Raw genomic sequence first — 18458 nt, 5'->3', positions numbered from 1 at the left:
AGGAAAAGCAGGCTGTCTGTCCTCTTTTCCAAAAGAGCCAACACCTTTAGAGGCTGTCCATGTATTTTGAAGTCTCTTCCTTTCTTGTGTGTTGATCTTTCCCTTGAGTATTTGCCGTTTTTAAAGGTGCATTTGGGTGGTTCTCTAGACCACATCCCTGCCCTGGTCCCACTTTCTCTTTGCAAGGCTGAGAAAGCACTTGGGGGAAGAGCTGGATGAGATTTGTTCCTTCCCTTCAGTTTCCTGTGATGAAGAACTCAGCTGAATTTGATGTCATGCATAATGTGCTTTGTGCTGATTGTTTCTTCTCATGTGTTCTGCTCTGCTCTGTGTACTTGGATTTATTTAGTCTTGCAAATATTTTTCTGGAATGTGTTACTCAGATCTGCCAGCCAAACCTTCCAAGCACAGAACTCCTCCAGTTTTAATGTTTTGTGATTTAATTTTAGAAGTATAACAGTTCTGCCTCTTTTATTTGAAGATACTTGAAAAATACATTGAATTTGCCCATTTTCCTTTAAGATATCAGTTGCAAATATCACTGTATGATGTGATCCAAGCAACTATGGTTTGGGTCTTAGGAAGAACAACATTTGACATGTGCTTGGACTGCAGGCTGAGAGATTTAGGATGGACTCAGTTGGAAAAACATTTATCATCCTTACCCACACTGGCTCTGGGTTTGGATTTGCCCAAGGTTTCCTGTTCTGTGAGCAACTGATACTTACACAGGGTGACAGCAGAGTGTGGAAATCTGGAACTGTCCTCTCCTGGAGAGCCTTTAGGAGAGCAGATCATCCAGGTCAGGGGATGTGTGGGATCAAATAGGACTTGTTCTGCCACAGGCAAACTCCAAGTTGGGTGAGTCCTTCGGTTTATTTACACAGAGGTACAGGGAACACATGTGTGCGTACACAAGCAAGAAATTTTATATATTGAGTTTAGTTCTGTTTTGAATTTTTACTTTCTGGTAGTTTCCTGAAGAAAAGGTTTATTCTTACTGGTTTATTGCAGTAGGAAAATTGTTATATCCTACTAAATAGATATTTTCGGGTCGTAGTTGCTACTTCTGTGTGCAGATATGATAGATTGACTCTTTTTTTTAGTATGATTTGTCTCATTCAATTCATTTGCTCTGATCTCAGTTTTCAAGGTCTGTACATACAAAAAATAATGTATTTCTAATTAGTTAACTTTCACTTTATATTTACTTAACCTCTGGTTTGAGCAGAAATTTTTAATTAATTAAAAAACCTCTCAAAGCCAGTGCTTTTAGTTAGGTTTGCACAAGGAATTAAAAGTGTGAGTATGTATTAAAAAGGATTAACAAGATATCTTTGGAACAAAATTTCCTTTGTAAGCAAGGAAAGTGTTCATCATTCAGAGCATCAGAAACTGTCCCTGATGTCCTTCAGGTGTGAAGGATGATAGTCACTAACACTGGTTTTTAACTGTTGGTTGGAGGAAGAAAACAACACTTCCTTATCTACTAGAAACTATCAAGTTGTTAAAATGAATTATGCAAACCAAAATACACTTTTTTTTTCTCTAGTCCTAGAAGAGATGATTGCTGTGAAAAGCTGCTTTTATCACCTCAGTCCTGTTTTCAGGTTGTCTTCTGGTGACTAAATTCTAGGACTTTTAAATGCAGTTTGCCTTGGAAACAAACACAACTTGGCTTAACATGGCTTCAGCATTCTTTTTGATTATTCTGCTACTAATGCTAAGCCTAGGCCTTAGCAAGCACCTTTATAAAAGGAAATGCTTTGGAGTAACTGTGAGTTATTTTGAGGGTTGAATCAGGTTTCAAAATTAGGTGTGTTAGATTTCAGTCATACATGTTTATTGAAAGCAAAACTTTGGAGGAAACTGGAAACTGTGACAGAGTAGACTAATACCAGTAAGTGATTTTTATTGTGACCCTGAAAGGTTTTATTTAGCCTGTTTTAGACTGATGAGAAAAGTGAGAATGTTAAGGTCCCTTGCAGAATTTGAGCTGTCTGTGGCTTTTCATCCACTCTCCAAAGCACTTTATTTAATGGTTTACCAAGTGTACAGCCCAGCTAACCTGGCACCTGACTATCTCCAAGAGACGTGGCTTCCCTTGTACTTTTCCATCTTTTGGTTGAAGCAGATTAACTGGCCAAAACAAACCAAAAATCCCTAATCCTGTGGAAAACCTGGCTGAGAAATCAGATGATAACTGGTGCTGGGGAAGACACAAAAGAAGAACTGCTCATTTTGCTGGCCATCATCTGGGACATCTGAGTGTTGTAGAACTGCCCTGCCTGCCACAGTGCCTGCTCTCCTTCCCCAAACCTGATTAGTCAATAAATCACTGCAAGTGTGATCTGTAGTCTTAGGGTTTAAGTAGTTGGAGAGACATGATCTGAATACTGCAGAGAAAATGAATTAATTCACAGTTATTGCCAAGATACTTTAAGGAAGTAACAATTTAAGTCTGTTCATTGCAGGGAGGGGAATTGATTATGGGGTGATAATCTGGTTAGAGGCCATGTTCCCATTTATTTGCTTGAAGAGCATGTCCAGACATCAAGGTTAAGGTCATAACAGTGTTGTCAGTTCCCAACTGTTCAGTTCCTGGAACTTTAAAATAAAATCCACCAAGGTGAAACAATAGCCTGGGGGGAGCATAGGTGCTGAGCTTAATTTGAACCTGGTCAGCTTGAGGTAACCCACCATTCTGTGTACCACTAATCCAAAATTACTTTGCTTTCTGGTGAGGAAGGAACAGAAACCTTTATTAACTACTGAAATAAGAGATTTATTCCAAGAACACCTGTGTGGATGTGAGCTGTGAAACAACAGAAGAGAAGCACCTGCAGGCAGGAGGAACAACCTGCCACAGCACGTAGCTTCATCTTGTAGCCAGCTATTGGAATGAAGGGCTTATCCCAGGGAAGGTACAGGCACAGGGAAAGCCTGATGTCTGGCACCAGGCACCCAGAAGGGTTTTAATCTGTGAGCAGGAGTTGCCTTCACGACAAAAAAAGGGAGAGGCGTGAGTCTGCCTGGAAAACGTGACTGGAAAAGCTTGGTTTGCTCACTCCCCCCTCCCAGCAAATTGCCTGCAAGAGGATCATGCACAGTGGTGCATCATTCCTGTTATCTCCCAGTGTGACTCACTGAGCCATACATAGCAGCACTTCTTTTGAGGAGATTTCTTACTCAGAGCAAGCTGGATGTGGAAACAAAGACTCGGCTGTCAGACTGTTAATGTCACTTTTGCATTAGAATTCCTTGCCGTGACACACGAAAATGTCTAAAAATGGCTTGGCTGTCTGTATTAAACAGGTATTGTCAGGTTAAAAATCCTCATTCGTTTTCTCCTGATTGGATGCTCTTATTTTCATATTATTTATATATTTTTGGGCGACAAGAATATTTGTTGATTGCACTAGGAGATTATTGGGTATTTCAGTGTTTGGATTGCTGGTAATGAAATGTAGCAGGTGGCTTTCAGAGCATGCTTTAGGGTTTTTTTTATTCTGTATTTGTTTCTCCCTTGTATTGCCCAATCATACTCCAAATTAATTCTCTGTGACTTCTTTCTTTTCTCTTTTAGTTGCAAAGGAACTGGTTGTGACATCCAAGTATGGCTTGTAATATTGATCCCTTTTAAGATCCCTCTGTCCTCCTTTTAGAAAAATTGGTTTTCTGGAATGCCACCAGCATCACCCCTCCATATTGTGCATTAATTTAGTACCTTGTACTTCTTTTCTTGCCAAGAAATACCAGCCAAGGCTTTCTTCAAGGTTTCAGTGCTTGCTGCTGGAGCAGCCTCTCTGGCCTTATCCCCAGATGAACTCCAGCCTGAGCATCCTGAGCTGTGTTTTTCTGGTGCTACTGCCAGTGGAATTTTTGTTCCCTGTTTGTTGCTGTAGTAGAGCACTGTGCTCTTTGTTTATGTTGCGTGTTTGTTGACTCAGCTCCCAAGATTTTTAAGTATGCACTGGAAATCCAGGAGTTCTTCCCTGTGTTTTGTGATGTGGGTAATGTATTAACAAAGTTGTGTTGGTAAAATAAATATTCCTGTGTTCTGTTACAGGTTTTGGGATTTGAAGTTGACACGGTGAACTCTGTCCAGTTTTCAAACCACACAGGTAAAATTTTACAGATCTACTCCAGTGTCACTGAACTCACTCAGCATGGGACTCACCTCATCCCATGGCAGTGGAAGGACATTGGTCTTATGTAAAGATATAAACTCTTTGGGAGCCACAAACCAGTTAAAGAGGACATTGGTCTTATGTTTTCACTCACATTTTCATGATAGAGGGTGGAAATGCAATTTTCATGTTTTCATTCAAGTCTCTCAGAAGCCTGAATATGGGAGTAGGATGGATGTGGTAATGTCCATTTCTGCCCTTCAGAGGGTGAGTTTCTTTTGTTAGGCAGTGATCTCATTAAGTCAGATAGTGAAATAACACAAATACAGATAGTGAAATAACACAAATACATTTACACAGCCAGGCATGTGAACAAAGGAGTCTTCAAAATGGTTTTCTGTGAGAGTCACAGTCACATTATCAAATCAAACATCAGAAGAATACAGAGGTAGATGGAATGTTTCCTCACTATGTGCCCATTCAGGTACTACCAAGTATCCCAAAATCTCATTTTGGGGGGAAGAAAGGCCTTAATACCTTTGGGAGTATTTTTATTTAAGCTCTAAGCCTGAACGCAATGCACTCACCTAATATGTTCAGACTTCCTAATACTCACAGTGCTAGAGGACTTGATTTTTTTAAAAGAAACCTGAAATTTATGTTTATTTTAGCAATACCTTTCACCCAAAAGGAGCTCCAAGTGACTTGCTGTTTTTGGATCACTGGAGACTCATGTCTTGGTGGTGGCAGGTTGTTTGAGAGGAGAGCTACTCTTGGTAGAGAAAATCTATAGGTGTCTTCAGAAAATCATCTGGGAGCAAATTCTGGCTTTAACATCTTGGAAAAGAGCAAAAGATGTTTCTGACAAATTAAAAAGAAGGCAAAAGTTGAGGTACTTTTTTAGTATCTCTACAGGTGCAGCTCTATTAATAAACTACTAATTTTGAAACAGAGATCAGACTCTGTTCATGCAGCTTTCAGAAGATTGTAAGATGACTATTATGGAGGGAATTTAGTGTCACCTCGGGAAGAAAAAATTAATGTTTTCAAGGCTGGCTTTAAAGCTACCTCTGCTTGTTTAGGAGAGGCACAAAAAAGGTAATAATTAAACAAGGGAATGAGGCCTTTCCTGGCTTAGGCAAAAATCTGCTTATTTTGCTTGTACCCTTTGGCACAGTACAAAGGTTCTCTTGTGTTTTTCAAAGATACTTAGGTGTGATTTCCGTTTATTTAAAGAATTTACTTAGTTTTGGAGTTTGGGATTTTCTGTTGTTTAGTTTCAATAGCTGGGTAAAACTGTTGTAATCTTCCAGAAATTAGGCAATTTTTTCATGTCAAATTATTCAGTGCTTGAAATGCATGAGCACATGTTGTTTGTTGGCTTTTTGATTCAAGATTAAATCAGCTTTATAGGGCACTGCAAGAGCTTAATAGAAGTTTTATAGACCATAAACTGAATGTGTCTCAAGATGGGAAAATTACATTATCAGTAGGGTGACCAGGTTCTTAAAACAAAAAAGAAGATTTTAAATTTGTTTTTAATGATATCACAGCTAAGGAAAGGTTACCAATGTTTCATTCAAGGTTTGGCAGACAGTGGAAGGAACACTAAATTTGTGGTTCTTCCTCCCACATGAAGACTGAAATGAGCATCCCAAACCCAAAATATCTAACATATCACAAGTCTTTAAAATACTGGAACTACTCCTGATGTTTAGGAGTCACTTTTGTTTTGTTTTGGGGTTTTGGGTGGGGTTTTTTTATTTGTTTGTTTGTTTGGGGTTTTTTTTTGTTTGGGGTTTTTTTGGTTTTTTTTTTTCTTTTGGGGGGGTAGGAGGGGTTTCTGTATTTTTTGTTCATTTTTTTACTGAATCTGTTAAAAAGTCCCAAAGTTTGCCACACAACCTCTTGGTTTTGGGAAGCAGAGCTTGTGTCTGGCACTGTCCTGCAATGCACAGGAATTGTGTGTAGGGTGAATGGGTGAATTGGTTTTCCTATAAAAACAAAATTTTATAAGAACCATTTCTGTCGTCATCGTTAAAGCTGGAGGACAAATTCCTCCTTCAAAATCTGGCTGTGAACTTTAGTTTCTGGAAGAATGCCAGAGGAGCACAGGTGGAAGAATGTGTGGGGTTTGGACATGGTATCCTTTCTTTCCTTCTTCCCCTGTTTTTAAATTTGGAATTAGCAGCAAATAAAATGCAGAGAGAATTTATGACTAACAGACTTTGATGAATCATTATTGCTCTTTTTTTGCCCTGTCTACAAATTAGTAAGATACCACAGGCCTCTTTCTGCTGACTCCTGCTCAGAAAATGCAGCTTTCTTTAGTCTCTGATAATCCTGAAATTTGGAAAATGTGCTTTGAATCAGTGCCCCTGGGAGAAGAGTTTGTCATGTTGCTTCGTGAGGAACTTCAGTGATTAGAGTGACTCACACTTGAGTGGCATCATGCTCCACATACAAATAAAAGAAGCTGTCATGCAGCCTATTAAGACTGTGCTCTTTATGCTATATTAATATACTCCTTGCAGAAGCATCACCTCATATGATGTGCAAAAATAAAAATCTAAATTTATTTTTAATTGTATAATTGATATTTTTTTGGGGTGCCTTTTTAATTCTTCAGTGATTTCCAGTTCTGTTTCTCATTGGTAGGTTAATTTTCAGCAATAATGTGCTTACCCTGCCATCCAAATCCTACCTTTGAAACAGCTCTGGAACAAATAGCCTGGAGTTTTTTTGTTACTTTTCCTTTTATTCTTGAGCACGTTTGACTTCCACTTAGTGGATGTGCAGTAGGTGGCTGGGTTGGCTGGTAGGTCTAAGACATGAGAAATTACAATTATATCTTGATGTGATTGTGCACAGTCTGCCCACCCAGGTGATTCATTCACCCCTGTGTGTGCAGGGCAGAAAGAAAAGCCTCCACTTGTGCCTGACACTGATAACATTTTACTCCCACTCTGTGACCAGCTATAAAAAATCCAGTGGGGAATTTGGGACTTCATTTCTGGTTTTGTTGAAGGCCTCCTGGTGGCTACAGATGAGTCATGTGCTCAGAGCAGGTTGTCTGCTGGAGTGTGCAATGTGAATTTTGTGACACAGCTGGGCCCAGATTCCCTGTCCATCATGGGCCTTAAACACTACAACTTTCTTCCTTTTTCCCATGTGAAATTCTTTGTTACTGGAGTCACTTGGAGTAGTTTTGCAACGAGCACCACAGGAAGAACTCAAACCTCAGAACAGAATGTTCTGGGTTGGAAAACAAAGGAATCTTACATGCTTTGCTATACTAAAAGGGTAGCTTGTTTTTCTGTTGCTGTGTTGGTCAGTTGGGTTTTGTTTTTTTTTTCTTCTGATATGCCTGGTAATTTCATTTTCTTTCTTCCTTGTTTTTGAAAGTAATTAAGAGGATTATAAATACACTCCAAAGGAAAAAAAAAAGCAGAGGATTGCAAGTATGTAAATTCATCTTGGGGGAAGTTTTAGCTGCCTCTCTTGGTTGTGGTTTTTGTTACTTTATTTATTTTTCATACCAATGTCCAATGAACCAGGACATTTCCTTGGAGACTGGATGAATATGTTCATCTCGCCAAGGGAGATGCAAGCCGCCAAGGGAGATGCAAGCTAGAAATAAGGAGGAAGTATTTTACAGAAAGAGTAGTCAAATACTGGAATCATCTACCCAGGGAGGTCGTGGAGTCACCATCCCTCGAAGAGTTTAAAAAAAGACTGGATGTGGCACTTGGTGCCATGATCTAGTTGAGGTATTAGAACATGGGTTGGACTCGATGATCTTAAAGGTCTCTTCCAACCTAGAATTTCTGTGATTCTGTGTGATTCAGTTTAGTGACATGAGATGTTGTATCTCACTTGTTTGTCATTGCCTTATCTGCTAAAAGCAAATAGATAGCATGTAATTGCAATAAAAGATAATAACCCAGGCAGAAGGGGTGTAAGGTTATTTAAGTGTTTATGTTCATCTGTGTTTGAAGTTATTACAGACGTGGGAGACAAATGCAGTCTGAGCCAAGTGGGGTTTTGAAGAGCTGTGTCTTGATTTGCAGTGTTCTCTCTGCTCTCTCAGACCAGCAATAAGGGAAATTTTCTGGTGGTTTTGTACCCAAAACAAGGAAGACTCAGCTTTCTTCCTTTCTGCCTTTCCCCTTTAAAGATAGCCCCTCTTCCTGGGACTCCATCCTCCAGTTCATTAAACCCTTTTTGAGCATGAGTAACTGGCTTTTTCTTCTGTCTTTCTGCTTTTTTGGTGTTACATTCTGCCAGGAAAGTAGGATAAATGCAGGGTCATGGGATTTGCCCTTTTTGTTTGTCATGTTACATGAAATTACCCTGGGGAAAGGGCATAGGGGGTTCTCATCTTGCTGCCAGTTCTGATTTGGTTTGGTTGTTGCATGAACATAATTCAGTTCCTAGTGACATCACAGTTCTCTGCAGCTCCAGTGAAGGCATTCCCTTTTATTTTTAATGTCTCAATAGCTGGGGCTTCCCTGAGACTTTCCCTAGGGCTTTGTTTTTAACTCTGGCTGTCATGTAGTTAGACTTCAGGTTGTGTTACACATTACCAGATAATTAAAAGGATCCTCAAGTTACCTGTGGAAGTCATTGCTGCAGAGCTCAGACAACGTCCCTGCCCCATGTGGGTGACACCAACTGCAGAGATTAGCTGGGCTGCTGCCTAAAGTTGAGTTTTTGTATTTCTTTCTCTCCCTCAGTGGAGGATCAGTGTAACATGAACCCTGTGCACTGACCATTTAACACAGCTTGACATGGGAAGGTGAACTTTTGGTTAAGTAGTGAATTTACAGGGTCTTTGTAGGAGTGGCTCCTGAAAGTATCCAGGTTGCCTGGGTCATCTATCATAGTTATTTTTATGGCCATGTGTAAGGTAAATATCAGAACTTTTTGCCTTGATTCTGGGTGAAAAGTGCCCCCAGTTTCCTTGGTGGCCCCAATGGAAGAACTCTGTTGTTGTAAATGCAGGCAACCTGAACAGGGGAGAGAATGATGCATCTGACTCCATGTTCTCAGAAAGCTAATTTATTACTTCATTATGCTATATTATATTAAAGAATACTATACTATACTAAAGAATACTTCTTTATCCTTTAGAATAAAAAATACTTCCTGAATGCTAAAAAGATAATAATGAAAACTCGTGACTCTTTCCAAAATCCCAACACAGCTTGGCTCTGATTGGCCAATGAGTGAAAACAGCTCACCCCAGAATCCAATGAAACAATCACCTGTGGGTAAACAATCCCCAAACACATTCCACATGAGCACAACACAGGAGAAGTAAATGAGATAAGAATTGTTTTCCTTTTTCTCTGGGGCCCCTTGCTGCCTTTCAGCTTCCCAGGAGAAAAAACCCTGGGCATGTTCAGAGGATGTGAATGCCACATTCTGTTGTGTCTCTTTACTGGCTTTTCAGTGCTACAGAGGCTGGGAGAGAGAATAGGACAGATTATTTCTGTGTGATGCTGCAGATGTGACACAACAAATATCTGCATTTGTGTTAAATAAACCAAACCTTGGATTTACATACACTCAGGGGTTCTTCAGATCAGAAATCCCGTACTTTGTCCCTTTCTTCACAGGGACTTTGTCAGCAGCATTTTCCTGGGTGGCTGATGTGAGTCAGGCCCCCAGCCAGCTGGCAGCAAGTTGTGTTTTAGAGGCTTGGCCTTTGTGAGCTGAGGAGAGCAAAATGATCCATCTGCTCACCATACCGTGGGTCTGTTTGCATTCACAAGAAGGAAATCTGAAAAATGTGCTTATCCCAGGCTCTAGACACCTTTTGGCAGTCACCCTAATAAGTCAGTTTAGAGTGACAATCAAAGCCAACAGTTTTCATCTCAGAATTTTTTAACTGCAAGAGCAGAAGTTAAAACAAACAAAATACCATTGTCTTTACCCAGGGGAGGTATGGGAGAGGATGCCTCACTTCACCTTTCACTTTTCCTCATTCCAGTTAATAAAAAGATAAGCCTTTTAACAAACTGTGAATTTATGGAGATTAAAAGTGTTAAATTGTGGATACCTCATCCAGTATCCTGGAGGAAGCCCCATTCTTACATACAAAGGAGTGATTGGTGCATCTAGATGGGCAGGCTTTGATGACAAGGTGCAAGGTGCATTTACATTTTCCAACAAATGTTTAGATTCTGTTAAGGGAGATATTTTTTATTTTCCTTTGAATTGGCTGCCATGGACCTTGGTCCTTGTTTGCTGGAATCAATTGAGTTTATCCCAAGTAACTTCCACCTTCCATCTGCTCTCCATTCTCAGCTGAGCATATTTCCTTGTAATTCTTAGAGATCATTCAAGGATATATGGAGTATATGGATATTATTTATCTGTTTGTAGTGTCTTTCTGCTACTCCTTTCCTCCTCCTCCAGGATCCTCAGCACTGAAGCTATGCTATTTTTGGAAGAAAGTCTGTCAGGTGGCCCTGTACATTTAAAGACCATCAATGGCAGTGTTCTGCTGTGGTCACTGTTTGTGACATGCAGGTCCCAGTGGATGCTTTATCTGATGGGTGCAGGCCTCTGTCCAGACAGATCTATAAGCCTATTAAGATTGTCATCTAACTGTCAATATTTCCTCTTTTTTATATATAGTATAAGATAGCAAAAATAGATTATACTGACACCCTCCTCCAGTGAAATCTAAACCATATGTTTTTCCACCTCCACACAGAAAAGGGATAACTTGCAGAAGCTCTATGGGAAACCTTGCAGGAGCTTGTGTGTGCTCAGCTTGATTTGCTGTTAAATAGACACTCTCAGACTGCAGTGTAGTCACTTCAGTTCCTTTGGGAGGCAGGGGTGCTAAGGAGAAGTTGAGCACCCAACCTGTTCTGCTGACAGCAGCTTTCACTCAGCACCAGCATTTCACAGGAGGGGAGGTGAAAATCCTTCCTGTGCTGATACTGGATGTGTGGTCCCTCCATGTGTATCATCTGTGTGATCTGAAACAGAAGATCCATCTCTTGAGAGCTGCCCTGGTGTTTGTTTTGCAGGCTATGCCCACTGGAAGGGTCAGGTGCTGAACTCAGATGAGCTGCACGAACTTTACGAAGGGCTGAAGCTGAACAAGGTCAACCGCTACGATTATGTGCTCACAGGTAAGAAGAGCTTGTTCTCTGCAGCTCCCAGCAGGTGTAAACAGGGCTGAAGACATTTAAAACACATATCCCTCCTTGTTGCAAGCCAGGCAATTAAAATTTCAGCTGTATATTGTAGTCTGAACTGGCTCGTGCTGTTCAGTTTGGAACAGCTGGGAGGTTGTAACTGGGCAGGTGAATTGATCCCTGGTGTCATTTACAGACTTGTACAGGCCAGGCATGTACAGGCTCACTTCATATTTTGGGAGTGCCTCTTTTGGAACAATGGATCAGGAATGTCAGAGTAGTATTTTTAAATTTATTAGGAAGACATGAGTTTAACCCTTTCTCCTTAATCTGCAGTGCTAGCACTCTGTGGTACTGCAGCATGATTTTATAAACAGTTCTCTTGATTTTTTTCTGTCCTTGATCTTTAAGGCTCAGTGCTTTGGACAGTGACAAAGTTTGAGTAGAGCTGGGTCTTTGCTTTGACTGTCATATATCTTGATTTTTTGCTCTTGTTACTGTGTAGGTCATCTGAGTGAATACAGGTGTAGGTCATCTGAGTGAATACAGTTCTGCAGTGTTTTCCTCTGCTTGCCCTAAGTGTTTATAAATACAGGCAAAGAGAACTTCTTGTAGAATACTTCATAGAAAGGAGAGATTCTACAAGCAGTTTTTATTAAAAATTTCTCCTCACCCAATTCCTGCTTCTCAAAAGTAGGTTACTGATCAGATTTCACCTCAGTAAGAGCTGTGCATCTGGTTTGGATAACAGTATCAATTTCTTACAGGAGTGAACAGGGACTTTTTAAAGGTAAGCAGAAATACATCACCAGATTTGATTATTTCATGGCTTCCACATGTAGGAAAGTTCTTTACACACAGGGAAAACTGGAAATTTTAAGTGCATGGGTTACAACTCCAAAGCAGTCATTCTGGGTGAGGCATGTCAAAGAGTTACTGTCAGGGTTTTTTCAAGGAATATATCCAAAATAAGGGAGACTGAAAGCAAATAGATTGAACTAAGGTTAAGAAATTAATTTTGGCATTAATGGGTTGTTTGTTTTTGAGAAATAGATAAACAACCTTTCTTTCCTGGAAGGAACTCACACAGAGAACACTTCCAGGAAAAGCACACTGTATAGTAGGAGTTTTCAGGAGATGTTAGTGTGCAAAATTTATAAATAATATTTGAGTATTCTTTTAGCCAGAAATGTTCCCTTTTTATTTCACTTCCAACTCTTGGAAAAGACCTCTACTCCTTTCTTATCACTGGCAAGATGGATTTAAGAGATTAAAAATGGTAGAAGGAAAATAGAAATCTTCAGCAAAAAGGAATTTGGGAGAAAAAGGGATTATTTATTAATAAAAGTCTTTTAAAATAGGATTTTTTGTGTGTTGTTCAAGTTTGCTTTAAAATCTCATTTGCTGCAGCCATTTTCAGTATGAACAAAAAGAAGGCATGGGTGGAAAGAGCAGTAATTTCTGAACATCTAATAACACTTTTTGTGTTTTAGTCTTCAGCTGCACTGTGGCTGAACTTAAAATCCTTTTTTTTTTTTTTCATTCAGGGCCAAAAGTCAGGTTTTTCTCTTTAAACAGACATTCACTAGAGTGCACAAGTATACTTTGTACCTCAAACAAGCTGGATATGATCACTTAAACACTGCAAAGCAATTTATCAGCAGGTGGGGTTTGGCTGTTAATTGTCTGATGATTGTAGATAGCTCAGCTGAGATTAAAATTATTATCTTTAGGCCAATAATACAAAGTAACACTCCATGGACTTTTTGGGACTGTTAGCTATTTGTAGATCTTCTTGTATTTGTTTCATTTACAGTAAGACACTCAAGGTAAGAGATAAATTGCAGTTCAGTGTAACAGTTTCAAACACCTCTGTCAGTGATGTACAGTATTATTTTCAGTACTATTATTTACTTATTATTATTATTATTATTATTATTATTATTATTATTATTATTATTATTATTATTATTATTATTATTATTATTATTATTATTATTATTATTATTATTATTATTATTCCAGCCAGTCTGCCATCACAGGTAATTTTAAAAAAATATTTTCTTGACTCTTTGGACTGATTGTCAGCATTTCATGGATAAAATCCAGAATTTTGGCAAAAAAAAATTTCCATTTCTTTGCAGCACCCAAGAATTGATCAATTTTTGAGTTTAAAAAAAATCTCCAAAATCTACTTTTTAAATGTAGTTTAAAATGTTTTATTAGAATGGACACTTCAAAGGACATTGAAAGATGCTGCCCTGCTAAAAATAATAGTATTAAATCAGAGAATCACAAAATATGCTGAGCTGGAAGGGACCCATAAATATTGAGTCCAGCTTATGGCCCTGCCCAGCACCATCCCCAAGAAATGACCTACAATAAATTAAAATCAAATTGATAATTCATAAATGTTGTTAATAAAGTTAATACATAAATATATAAATTAAGGAACATCTATAAAATTTAAAAACTAGTGTTTCAATAAGAATATTGTGGTGCTAGCATTGTGCCTGGGGCTTTGGAATACAGTAAAACTTATTTCCAGCTTCTTTCACTGCCAAGCCTGAAAAATAGGAACTTTATTGATATTTTGGAAATTGCTCTAAAATTATCAAGGTTAAATCTCTATTGCAATTATGTGTTGGACTCTTATCAGCAGGAACACTATTAATAATAAAAAATTGCTTCAAGACAGAGTATGAGAAAAGTATATGGAATTTTAATAAATTTCTGTTTACTGCATGAAAAATAATACTGATCAAAATATTGGTTTTATTAAAAGGAATGTTTTTTCCTTCTAGCCTGACCTTTGTTCATATATGTTCAAGCATTTTGAAGTTATGCCTTTCCTATACAACACTGAAGTTAAGCCTTTCCTATACAACACTCTTAGTAAATGGATTTTTAAGGTTAAACTTGTAGTTGTGCAAGCACTGCCTGAATTTGTATTCCAACCTGTTATTCCTGAGTCAACTACTGAAAGAAATGTCTTTGTTCTAAAAATGCATTTATCCAAAGAATGAGAAGTATGCAGCATTCCTATCCAAAACTAAAAACAGCAAAAGTGTTCATGAAATTGGACTTCAAAGTTGTCTTTTTTTTTTCTTTTCTTGAAAGGGTACACAAGAGACACATCATTTCTGGCAATGGTGGTGGATATTGTCCAGGAGTTGAAGCAACAGAATTCTAACCTTGTGTATGGTAAGCATGTGCATTATAATCCTTCCTGCTTCCTCATTGAGTATGCTCATCATTTTCACATTTTAGGATAGAAACACTTTTCTGATGTTACACAACATTTCTGATCTGTCTGGAGCCAGCTGGGCCTCCAGTGATCTTTCATTTCAGCTTTAGGTGTTGAGGGAGTTGGGTTTTTATCTCTCTATTTGCTGCTTTTCAGTGTGGTTGTTGCATTATGCCATCCAAAGGAGGGTGTGCCTTGAGGACTGGTTATCTGTATCCAGGAAAAAATAAAAATCCCATCCAGCTGCTGCTGCTGATACAGAGGCTGTTCAGAGTTCAGAACAGCCACAGCTCAGTACAGAACACAGTTCAGAGGCTGTGTGTGCTGGCAGATGAAGCCTCTCCTTGATTTCCAAGTCAGCCAGAGCAGGACAGGCTCTCCCATGTCACCCTGCCATGGTTCCATGTAAAATCTCAGAAATGTCCTGCTTTGCCTCATAAGTTTCATGATTTACCGTGAACTCCAGGGCTTTTTTAGCTCTGCTGCTTTCTAATATTCCCTAGCTATCCAGGGAGCAGGAGGCTCCAGCAGCTGTTGTCTCTAATATGTCACATCAGGCTTCAACCTGGGAGAAAAGATTTCTTCTCTTCCCTTCCTTCCTTTCTTGAGTGTTTTGGGAATTTTGAACATAACCAGGCTTGAATTTCAGCTGATAGGGCAAAGTCAGTGAGGATTTAGTGGGATAAAAAGCTGGGAATGATGGTTTGAGCTGTCATCTTCAGGCTCAGTAAACAGTGTGGCCAGGAAACATCTAGAATGATAGGCAGGATTTGCAAGGTGTTGTACTGAGCAGTGATACCTGATTTAAAATTAACAAAGCATAGGTCTTAATTAGCAAAATATAGCAGAGAAATCTTGTCTGGGTTTTGTTGCTTTTTAGCCTTTATTTACACAATTGGATTGTCAAATTCTTCATAGCCTTGTGTGAAAGCTAAGGACTCTTCTGGGGTATGAACAGAAAGAGACATCTCACTGTGCAGAGCAGGAAGGAAGTGGTCAGGTGGTGGGAGCACAACGAGGCTTCTAAGATCCTGTATGTTTAATAAATAGATTCTAACATAAAGAAAATATTTTTTAAATGTAAAGCAAATTGCCCTCTTTTTATTCATAGAAACTTCCTGAAATACTGACATTGATTTGATATCTTTGGATTTGTGCTTCTTTTTGATCTTGCTTAAAGATCTTTTAATACAATGAACAATGTTCCTTTTTGAAGTGCAGTGCTAGGCTGTTTTCATCCTCACTGAGGACTCTTGGAATGTGTTGTTAGTACTGCTGGTGATCCAGAACCTGTGCCAAACATGTGTTAATATCATTACACCAAGTACTTTGGCATGAATTGTCTTGTTGTTTCATTATAGTACTTTCTTTATTTCATACACACACAGCGTTTTGGTGTGTACATTTGGAATATATTTTTTCACACTAAAGTAAAAATAGGACTCTTTTCAGAGCTGTTATCTTCTCCCATTTTCTCCCCTCCATCCTACCATTCCAGACAACTTTTTAAGACACATGACCTACTCTTTCAAAACTGGCAGCCGCCAGATACAAATTTCACTGTGCTACAAGAGCTGTGAGTGTGTGTAAGCTTTGAGGTGCTCAGTGCTCTTCTGTAGCCACCACTGTTACCTAAAATTTCCCCCTCCCACCAGGGTCTTTATAACTGCACCCTATTTCTAAACCTAATTTTTTTCCAGTGTGTGATCCAGTGATGGGTGACAAGTGGAATGGAGAGGGCTCTATGGTGAGTACTCTTCTGCTTGGATTCTCTGAGTAGTGAATGTTTGTGATATAAAGATGTATAAAGATTTATTATTTTTTAAACAACTACAAAAAAAAAAAAGGTGCTTTACCTAAGTGTGGCTTTGGGTCCCAGCATCATGTAAATTTGTACTTAAATTTCTTGGTTTTGAATGAGATTGGTATCTGGAAAGAATGACAGCTGCCCAGCCCTGGGATTTCTGGCTCTCTCCTGAGACAACAGATCTTGTCCACAGGAAAATATCCCCCCATCCCTGTTTCTCTGGAGTTCTCTCATCATCTCTCCAGAGCTGTGTTCTGGCTGGTAGCCTGGCTGCCACTGTCAGTCATCCTGGGAATTGACACAGCCCTGAACCTAAATGAAGATGACTTATTTCATGTGGGATCTGACAGCTGCTGGGCTCTGGGCTGGGATCAGTGACAGAAAGGTCCTGTGTGCCAATACCAGGCTGCATACTGACAAGAAAACCATTCATTTTTAATCAAAAATATTTGAACAAAACATTTTGGTTTGTAGGTAAGGAGATGAGTGAGCTGGGACACTCTATTTATTTCCTAATGCTGCTGAGTCACATTGGTGAGAGAGAATTGAAAGTTCCTCACCCAGGCATCATTTCCTGTTAATTCTGCCAGTTTAGGTTCATCTGCTTAAAAATGGTGCTTCCCATCTCCTCCAGGGAAGAAAGGGCTGATGGTGACAGTGTCCCCAGCTGGAGGATGCTCTGCCACTGCAGTTGCAGAGCTTGGAGCTGTCAGGTCACTCAGTGGCAGCAGGAGTGGTGGTTGAGGGAAGGAGAGCTGCAGTCCCACATCTCACACACTGCTGACAGCTTCTGACACTGGTTTTTTTCTCCCCAGTATGTGCCCGAGGATCTCCTGCCAGTCTACAGGGACAAAGTTGTACCTGTTGCAGATATAATCACTCCTAACCAGTTTGAAGCTGAGTAAGTGCTTATTTCCTTTTCTAGCCAAATAAACTTGTGGAAAAAAGCAGGGAACAGCGATGCCCCTTAATTTTATTTGTCTCAATTTTATTTGTCTCAATATAGTGCCTTATGTATGTATGTATGTATGTGTTGGGTTTTGAGTTTCAGCTGTTAGTTTTAAGTGGTGTTTTTCAGATGGCCTCAATTGCTGAATGTTGAAAACAATTAAAAATACAGGAGTTATGTGAAGAAAAGGTTCTTCTTGTTTTCTTCAGTGTCTCATTTTCATTATTATTTCTTATTATCTCCAGAGGCCTGTTTCTTGGACAGGTTAGAAAAGTACCTTCCCCATCCTTACCCATAACTATGAAAATTTTTATTATGTGCCAAAATATCAGAACTGACATAGTTCAGTTCAAATTCCTTCCCCCCCCCAAAAAAAAAAAAAAAATTATATTCAGAATTACCACCGTGGCAACATCTCAGGGGAGCTAAGAATTTAAATGTCTCCTCCTGCCCTGTCTACACAGCTGTGACTCTTTGGTCAGGAGATAATCTGTGGTGGTGCAGCACAGGCTGTGCCCTAAAGGGAGGGCAGCAGCTACATGGGAGAGGAGGGAGAGAAGACACTTGTGAGGGGATTTTTGTGATGCAGGGATCTCTGGAGGAGGCAGGGTGGGACTGGTGTGAGTGCACTGTGTGTCTGTGCACGTAGCCCTCAAACACTGAGGTCTGCTCCAGCAGACCATGCAGCCACAGATGGGTTTGGCCTGTTTGGTGCAGTCCCAGCTTTCCTCCTCTGAAAGGGCAAACAAAAATTCACTGCCTGGAGAATTCCTGCTCTTTTAAGGTGTCTGTTTCATTTTCAGGTTACTCACAGGCAGGAAGATTTACACAGAAAAAGATGCACTGGAGGTAAGTGGGCAAGGGGTGGGTGGGGTGTGTGACATCTCTCTGCATTCCTGCCTGCAGTGCTGCACTTTGCCTCCAAACTTGGAGTCACTTTGGCCTCTGTCCTTGCCATGTGTTTATCATTAAACCTTGTACACTTCAGGCACAAAATAATTCCTGTTTTAGTGTCAGAATTCCAAAGAAACTTCCCAAAAGAGCTCCAGATAAAGGGATTACAGTGGTAGTGAGTACATCTCTCTGAACTTGCTTTATGCAGTGAAGGAGGAGTGGCAAAAAAAATTAATATAATTTGATATGATATGATATAATATGATATGATATA

The 18458-nt window shown here is 39.5% G+C and overlaps 1 protein-coding gene across 1 annotated transcript in view; it reads left to right on the top strand.

Moving 5' to 3' along the window:
* Positions 1-18458, top strand: part of PDXK (pyridoxal kinase) — a 47116-nt gene that overhangs the window by 14662 nt on the left and 13996 nt on the right. The window contains exons 2-7 of the mRNA XM_066545517.1: positions 4070-4124; positions 11177-11281; positions 14408-14491; positions 16235-16281; positions 17157-17242; positions 18094-18139. Coding sequence (XP_066401614.1) covers positions 4070-4124; positions 11177-11281; positions 14408-14491; positions 16235-16281; positions 17157-17242; positions 18094-18139 — 423 coding nt within the window. The remainder of the gene's footprint in view (positions 1-4069; positions 4125-11176; positions 11282-14407; positions 14492-16234; positions 16282-17156; positions 17243-18093; positions 18140-18458) is intronic.

This window comes from Molothrus aeneus, chromosome 2 (assembly GCF_037042795.1).
Source record: "Molothrus aeneus isolate 106 chromosome 2, BPBGC_Maene_1.0, whole genome shotgun sequence".
Lineage (NCBI taxonomy): Eukaryota > Metazoa > Chordata > Aves > Passeriformes > Icteridae > Molothrus > Molothrus aeneus.
Note: the sequence above shows the minus strand (reverse complement) of the source record. Positions and strands in the feature narration are given on the sequence as shown.